This window comes from Trifolium pratense, linkage group LG2, assembly GCF_020283565.1.
Source record: "Trifolium pratense cultivar HEN17-A07 linkage group LG2, ARS_RC_1.1, whole genome shotgun sequence".
Classification (NCBI taxonomy): Eukaryota; Viridiplantae; Streptophyta; class Magnoliopsida; order Fabales; family Fabaceae; genus Trifolium; species Trifolium pratense.
This window is the reverse complement of record NC_060060.1, coordinates 27677189-27686312: the sequence shown is the minus strand read 5'-3', so window position 1 is coordinate 27686312 and position 9124 is coordinate 27677189. Positions and strand designations below refer to the sequence as shown.

The 9124-nt window shown below is 32.3% G+C and overlaps 1 protein-coding gene across 1 annotated transcript; it reads left to right on the top strand.

Moving 5' to 3' along the window:
* The first annotated feature begins 7920 nt into the window (after window positions 1–7920).
* Window positions 7921–8905, top strand: LOC123909640. The gene has a single exon (XM_045960509.1). It carries the CDS (start codon window positions 8175–8177, stop codon window positions 8799–8801), a length of 627 nt encoding a protein of 208 aa, XP_045816465.1. The 5' UTR covers window positions 7921–8174; the 3' UTR covers window positions 8802–8905.
* Window positions 8906–9124: the final 219 nt, after the last annotated feature.

Genomic DNA, 9124 nt, shown 5'->3' with positions numbered 1-9124 from the left:
TTTCTACACAAATCAGAATTAGTGTTCAAGCCCATTATTACTGATCACAATTATCGGGCTTAAGCATCATCAAATGGATCACAACAACATCAACCCGTTTTTATTAAAACCAAAACCCACAATTGATTGCAGCCCACATAATATTAGAAAATATTCTAACATTCTCCCACTTGGACAAAATCAATTGTGTATATTTAATTTGAAGAAAACATTTTGAAAACGACTCTCGGGTTGATAACATATTTTAACGTGGCCACATTGATCCCAAGATGCAACATCTAATTAAGACTTCGTCCAACAAAAGTTAAATGATATCGAATCATAGCGGTAATTATATCATTATCAATACAACACCTTCTGTGGTTACAAATACCACCAAACTCCGTCAACTAGTCATTTATGTAGAGTGTAGCGAGAAAATGATATGTCTGTGATCTTAACCATACTATCATTTTCTTCGTGAGTCCTCAATTTCTCTCAAATGCATTAAAGCCAGAGAAATTCAATGGTCCATAAGATACCACAAGTCCAAGCTCCCAAATGATGTTGACTACTGCAGTATAATGATCTAATCAATATCGAGCTCTAATATTTTAGACATAATTTCTCTCAAATGCCTCAAAGCCAGAGAAATTACATGGTTCTTAAGATACCATAATGCCTCAGCTCCAAAATAGTGTTAATCACCGGCTAAGTGATCCCGACAACACTGAGCTTAATTTATTTATTTATGTTTACACATAATGCCTCAGCTCCAAAATAGTGTTGATCACCGGCATAGTGATCCCAACAACACTGAGCTATAATATTTATTTATATTTGATTAAAATATTTTCAACATTATGAAGGAGTTAATATAAAATTTTAAACTCCCACTAGTATATCAAAAGAATATAAGTTATCTCCCACTAATCAAGTGATCTATGATGTTCAACATTTCAATGGAAACATAACTGGAGAAATTCATTTGAATCAAAACCAAATTGGATTAGTATTATCAAAAGAGGCCAATATAATAGTACAATCACCTTTGGGCAGAATGCACCAACTAAGGTCAAAACCTTAGTCAAAACCTCAGATGAGTTAATCAATGAGTATACATTGAACTTTGAAAGTTGTCACCTTTAGGCAGACAAATTCCTTCGATCAATACATCCTCCAATAACTTCATCTCAAATTAATTTTTTTTTAACTACAACATATAATTATCACCTTTAGGCAGAAAATCACATGTCACAATTAAAAACATTCCTCAAACTACAAAGAAAATTCCATCAATTAATATAAGCGGTCCCACTTTGATGGTAACGGCCTATACCAACGCACGAAATCTCTTGCATAGGAATCAATAATTAAAAGTTTTCACATATAATTATATGTCTTTCGTTGGGGAGAGAGATCATTACTATGAAACAGTCAACTCATTAGAGATCATTACTGTGAAACATACAACTCAATATAATAAATAAATGCAAATTTACGCAGCGGAATAATATGAGACTTCATTTGAATATTATTGAGGATATAAAGCAGATAGTCCTGAACTTTTATAAATAACATAGGACTCCTCAATATAAGTCTCTATAAACATTTATAAATAGTTGACATGTAAAACTCTCCCACTTGATAGAGAATTATAGTTGAATTTACCAATCCAAAAGTGTTAAAATATTTAAACAAATATTCAACTATTTTCTCTATCACACAATGAACATGTCAAACAATGTCACACTAAATTTATAGTTTTCCAGAATAGAACTCTCAAAATATTAAACTTGAAATACTCCCGCTCAATAGAGTAAAATTTAAAAAATTGGAGTATGTAACTTGAAATCAATTAATTATTATATAGAGAGTTTCTAATTTAGAATATTCTGGAAAAACAACAAAACTTTAGTATATAATTGCACATTTATTATTTCAAAAGGAGTAGACGATATTGAAAACAAATTTCTCCTTATATGCAATTGTATAATAAGTCACAACATGAAAAATAATTGCACAACTAACCTTCAAGAGTGTGACTTACATCCTTGCAAATAGAGTCAATGAACTTCAATGATTCGAGAGTACCATGAAGTCTTTTACGGTGTCATCTCAAACAGTTCACAATCAATAAACTGTTAAATCATAATAAAACGACTCTAATAATAAACAATCAAGGATAATTCAATTTTCAATTGCCTTGCAAAAAAAAACTTAATTTCAGTACTAGTTTACGGTTGAGCATGTACACCAAGAACAACAAGGCAAAAGTGTAGTATAAGACTAAATCGGAACCAGCTTGTGTGCACAAATTCAATAACAAGCGTAGAAAACCAATCAAAATAGAACACACGATTTTAATAAATATTCTGCCACTCAAATTTATACATATATAGCTTCTATCAGTTAACTCTTGACAACACATAAGAGACTGATCACAAGTTATGAATAAGGTCAGAACCGAAATCATATCCTTTGATTTTATATTTTTATTCTCATATATATCAACCGACAAATGTAAGCAGCAAGCATAGAAGATAATCAAATCATAATATTGCACAAATTTACGCTCGGAATGCTCCCGTAATTGAGAAAATTAAATCATATATGGAATTAAACGGAAGCTTCAAACTCTATCATATATAACACATGAAATTAAGAAAATTAAGTTTCTGAAAAAACAATCTGATCTCTGAGCAAATTATAGCAACATCCAAAATTAATAGTCCATAATCTGAATTTGAGCACTTATACCATAACACTTTAAATTGAACAATCCGCAATCAGTGGTGGTACCAAAAATAAATAAAAATTTCTCACCAAATTTCTCTTAACATATTTCACATGGTTGCTGCAAAATAGAATTAGTAGCAATCCCACATAGAACAATTTAATTGGTCCCAATATTGAGGAAGAAGACCCACAACATAATTAGAGAGCAAAAGTATTATAGTACTCAACTTAAATCCAATTAACGGTTGAGAAAAGAAATTATCGAATGCAGCACATGTGTATAAACCAAAAGGCTATTAGCATCACACTATACACATGAAGCTATGTATAAACAAAATCTGAACCCCAGAATCAATTTAAAATAGTAGTATTAATAGTCATCTGGTCAAACGAAAATTTAAGGTATGGGAACACCTTTGTTTGCCACTAACAGGCTCAATCATATTAACAAGCAAAACTACAAGAAATGTTTAAAGCAGATACTTTCCAGTTGAGTCTAAAATATAGATAACATTTGGTGTTACAAATCCTTTAATCTTATTATTTATATAACTTGAGTTGATTATTATTGAAGTGTCATATTTCATAGTTAAAATTAGGGTTCTAAATCATATAATAAAAGCTCTGATACCACATGTAATAATTAATAATTTAGAGATCGACATATTATATGAAATTAGAACACACTTACTTGATAATCATAATCACAAACCATCGTTACCGGAAGCGCACCAATATCGAAAACATCGATATACTAGACAAGGTCTTCCTCTGCCTAATCACATGCTCCAGTCTTTGAGGTCTTTGATGGGAAAGACAACAAATGAGCGTTCAGCTTATTGCTAGCTTGACAACGTGACGGCAAAGGGGACCTAGCCTACCTATTTATAAGATAACAACCCTAGTACCACCCATCATGGACTCTAGAGTTGGGCCTACACTTTGTTTCTACACAAATCAGAATTAGTGTTCAAGCCCATTATTACTGATCACAATTATCGGGCTTAAGCATCATCAAATGGATCACAACAACATCAACCCGTTTTTATTAAAACCAAAACCCACAATTGATTGCAGCCCACCTAATATTAGAAAATATTCTAACATAAAGTTCTTGTCTTTATGTGCTGTTTTGTTTGAATGAGTCGTTGAGTTCATCGATGGAGTTGTTTCAAAACTTTAGAAAGTCACAAATTTGGTTTTTGGGTTATTAACTTAAGGGACTGGGTTTTTATTCTTGTTTTTAAAGAGAACTCTAGCCTCTTTTTATATGCGATTCGATTGCCGATTTTTGAAACTAATGACTTATATCTCTTTAAAATCAATCGACGATCACAAAGGTAGCAAGTTCGTTGAGAAACCAGAGAGAACAAACCGGGTCGGGTGACCCGTACATGGAAAACGGGCGAAGAAGAAGCTGGTTGGGCCATGAAGCTACAGTGTTTTTTTATAGAAAAATAGTAAACAATCTTCTGGGAAGAATAATGCTAGCAACACACTCTTTAACAAACACACTCCAATACACTCTCTTTTATTGGTTAAAATTTACATGGGTCCCATAAAAAAATGTGGACCCATATAAATTTTAACCAATAGAAGAAAGTGTGTTAGAGTGTGTTTATTAAAGAGTGTGTTGCTAGCACTCCTCCTTCTGGGAATTTTGGTACCATTGGGTAATTTTTGGACACATGCAGATGTTTTTAGTTAATTATTTGGAATAAAAATATGATTAAAAATATTAAACTTTCATAAAAATTTCCTAAAATTTAATATAAAACAATTTGGATATTTTGTGACCCTCTGAGATCACTCACTCTCTCTGGTTCTTTGTTCTTTTAGGGATTTGAATTTATTTCTTAATTCTTATTAATTAAATTGATTAAAAGTTCGTACGTTTTGTTGGATCATAGATAGCATTAGTTAAATTTAAGGTCTTTGTATTTTTTAATTTTACTTTCTGTGTATTGGCTTAAGGATTGTGGAACTTTCAATGCAATGTGAATGTCATATTGATTATCTCACCTGTTAAAGCATCGAAATCAACCATATATATGCATAGATGAGAAATTTTTTAAATATTTTGAAAATTGAGGTATGAAATTCATTCATGAATGTAATTCAAAGGATAAAAATTATAAACGAGACAAAATTAGTCATGAATCTATTAGTGTTGTGAACACCAGAAGTAGAAATTATAGTGTTTACTGTTTAGTTATTGTTGATTTTGGTGATTTGAATGTGTGTAGGTTATTAAGGATCATGGTGATTTAGTTGATAAGAAAAGGATTTTCATTTCTGATGTTAAAGATAAAATCCTTCGGATTGTTTACTCGAGAAGGTTAAACATGTGCAAGTTTCTCCCAATGTAACTGTTTTATCACCTTCTTGTGTTGAGGTTTTGAGTGCAATTGAAATGTTGTATGTCATATTGTGAACCGTATGACATGAAGTACATGAATCCATAATTAACATTTTCTAACATTTATGATTTTTTGTAATTTATTAATGATATGATGATTTGTTTGAAGTTTCTGCATAGTCACTTTATTGAATTGTTTAATTTGATTGTGGTTTACTTTGTTTGATATAGAAAATATAGAAATTGTCAAAATAAAAAGTGAAACATTACATTTTCAAGTGGGTGTGTAACTAATGCATGTGTTGCTGAGAGTAATGTTAATGGTGAGTAAGTCAAAATAATGGATTTGATAAGTCAGAGTGGAGTTTATGAGATTTGTATTCTGAGTGGAAGCTGTCTACGGGACTTTGCTTTGGAGCTTTTATATTTGGGGGTCAAACTTGTCACGGTATAGAAATTAGAAATTAGTCTAATTTATAGAGCTGTGTACCACACAATACAAAACCTACTTCACTTTATCAAATTAGAAGGAGCCTAAATTTATATAATAAGTAATAAGTTTTCTCTGATGCTCTACCAGTTTTGACAGTAATATTGGATAGAAGCTTGTGTAGATAATTCTAATTCTTTGACTGATTTTGTTGCAAGTCCTCAAGCTAAGTCTCTCCATTTGCCTCTCAATTCATGGTTAACAGATGAAACCATCAAAATATTTGCTTCCATTTTCCCCAATTTGCAACTGCTCGATTTGAGCTATTGCGATGCGATAATATATCTGAACAAGGTATTTTTCAAGTTTTAAGGAGATGTTCTAATATTAAACATTTGGACTTAACTTACTGTCCAAAAGTGAAGCTGCGTGGTATGTATGAACTTTGAAGTTCCCAAACTGGAGGTGTTGAAGGTGTCACTGTCAATTCAAGAGTTGATGATGAATCATTGAATGTGATCTCAAAGAGTTGTCGTCGGCTTTTGCAACTGTTACTGAAAGGCTGTAGTCATGTCACAGAGAAGTGAAGCATGTCGTCATTGAAAATTGCACACAACTGAGAGAGATCAATTTGAGGGGCTGTTGTGAAGTGTGTGCTAATATATATTGTTACCTCAATGGTATTTTTAAGGCCATCATTAAGAAAGATAATTGCTCCACCTCGTTTTCCTTTCAGTGAAACAAAGAGGAAACTTTTCGCGAATCATGGATGCCGAGTCTGCTAGTATTTTGTTAGATAATTGCTCCACCTCAATGGTATTTCTTTTTGGACAAAACTTACAATCATGAACATATAATTTTCTATTAGTCTGCAATGCTTCTACATTGGATAGTCGTCTAATGCTTACTAGTTTTCGATAAAGCACTATATGTGTCATACTGTCATGTGTACACACGAGACTCATGTTTACTGTTGGGGATATGATTTGGAGAATGTTAATGAAACTCCAGAGCAGCATGTTCATACATTCCAGCAATTCTTAGGATTTATCCATTCTAGCAATTGTTGCCCGCCAAATTTTTAGATTTCTGTTTTGTTCTGCATTTGTCATCACTTTTCATCCTTTCCATTTGTTATTCTGTTTCAAGTTCTACACAAAGCACTATCAATTTTTCACAAACCAAATTCCAATGTTCTCCCTTTCGAGTTCTGAAATTACCCACTGCATAGTGTGCTAATAACCACCTCACTCTCAGTAAAATTGTAGATTGGACCAGTAGTGATAGTGACGACGTCTTTTCTTAAGGTCTTTAAGGAGGAGCAAAGGGGTCTAACTTAAAATAAATAACCCGTAACGTTACGAAGCACGGGTCTATTACTAGTTGGAGTAATCGGTAATGTATTCTTTTAGGGCATTATTATGCTCTTTGTATTGACTTTATAAGCTTTTGTCCTAAACTTTGCAGATCATACAATCACAAATTGTGAAAGTCATCATAGATCCAATAAATATCGCGAATTTTGTTTTTAATCCTTATAACAAATTTCAGCAACTTTTGATTCCTTAAATATTTTCTGTGACAATTCTTGGTCTTTACTTTTAATCAAACTCTTGTGTACTTTCGCATTTTTGAATGATTCTTTATTCATATTTATAATATTATAAAAACCTCTCTAACAAAAATTTAGAATTTTTTAACATAAGATGAAATATTTATGAATTTTTATGCCAAAAAACTAAAGTATTCATATTTAATTCATACGTTGTTAATAAAATTTAAACTTTTGCAAAAGATATTCCTATAATATGTCAACAAAAAAAAACCGCAATTCTTTTTTTAAATTTCGAATGATATATAAGAATTGACTGAAAAGTAGAGACCAAAAATTAGGACAGATAATATTGAAAGGATCAAAATTTATTGAAATTTTTCACAAGAACTAAACGAAATTCGAGATATTTATAGATATTAAAAATATATTTAACCCATATAAACTTAGCGTGTGTTTGGTTCTGCGGCGGAGAGAATTGATTTTGGCAGAATTGATTCTGTAAAATTGATTCTGGCCAAAATTGATTTTAAGCTGAAGTGGTTTATGTTTGGATATATTCATGAAAAAGTGAGTTGAACAAAAAATTTGAGTGTAAAAATCAATTCTAGAATCAGAAGCTACGATTTCTAGCTTCAAGTAGAATCAATTCTGGAGGCAGAATCAATTCTACTTTTGAGAAACCAAACAAGTCAGAATCAATTCTACACGTTCAGAATCAATTCTGGATGCTCCATTAGGGGACAAACTTGTAATTAAGTGACGTGGACCCCATTAGGGGACAAATGGTTGTTCAGCCTTTGATTTAACCACCTGTTGGGTGTGTACTTTGTGGCATTGTCAACTGATTAGATTCAAATCTCTCCATCATAGTCTACAAAATTACACACACAGATGCCAAGTTCATGATAATTTCCTCCCCTAAATTTGTATTAAAGAATTTATAATCAAAGATACAGAAATCTTAACTTTGTTAAACTCCAAACAAAACCAATTCAGAAAGGTCCTTATCCTCTTTGTTTGATGTGTCTACTAGTGTTCAATGAGGCTTATTCACATACAATACCTTACTCAAAATTTGATCTTGCTCTAAGGCTCTAACACATATCATAAACATGGGAAGAGAAAATCATCACCATCAACATCCACTTCATTATTTCCACCATCAAAATCTCCATATCCATCACAAAGCCACATTCTTGCCAATGCTATGTTCAAGATCTATCAAAGATGTAAGTCTTCCACAATGTAAAAACAATTTAAGGTCTTTCTCCAATGACCCTTTATCTCCAAGAATAAGTTGCACGGGTCAGGTGAAGAAGAATAACCACAAAATTAGTTTCATCCCCAAAAGTAACACATTCTCTATGTTATCTCCTATTGGAAAATATTCCATGCTCAAAAAACTTTTCTCTAGCAAAAACTTAAACACTGCTGCGACAACGGCTACCACACCGTCCAGCTGCGGAATTAGGCCAAGCCGAGTGTCGGTAAATAGTGGAGATTTATGTAGAAAGTACTACAACCAAAAGGGTCATAGGAATAATGAGAAAATTGTTCCTATAAGTATTGAAAATATGGATCCTCCTCTGCCTGTGATAAAGAGAGCTAGGAAGTTGGAGAATGAAAATCAGGTGGATAGTCTTTGGAAAAGAAGGTCTGGTGGTGAGGCAGGGTTGAAAAGTTTAGAGCTTCATCAGATTCATCAAAGAAGACGTCAATTTCAGCTTACAAGTGTTTGATAAATGATTAGATGGATGCAATATCTTTTAAGATAAATCTATACATATAAAACCTGTATCTTCTGTTTTTAGTTTTTGTATTGTATGACATTTGGATATATTAATGAATAGATCATAGATCCAAACATTTTAAGGTCCAAAAAAAACCATACCATCTCTGGTGTGTGTAGCAAAGACTCTTCAGATTGAAAGAGTGACCGGTGTCCTTCACGTGTCAAGGTCCGATACTCACACGACACTGATATACATATGTGGTTTCAATCACTTATAATTTCTTAAATTATACTCAATGTCAACGTGACAATATCGACCGGTGTTGAGTC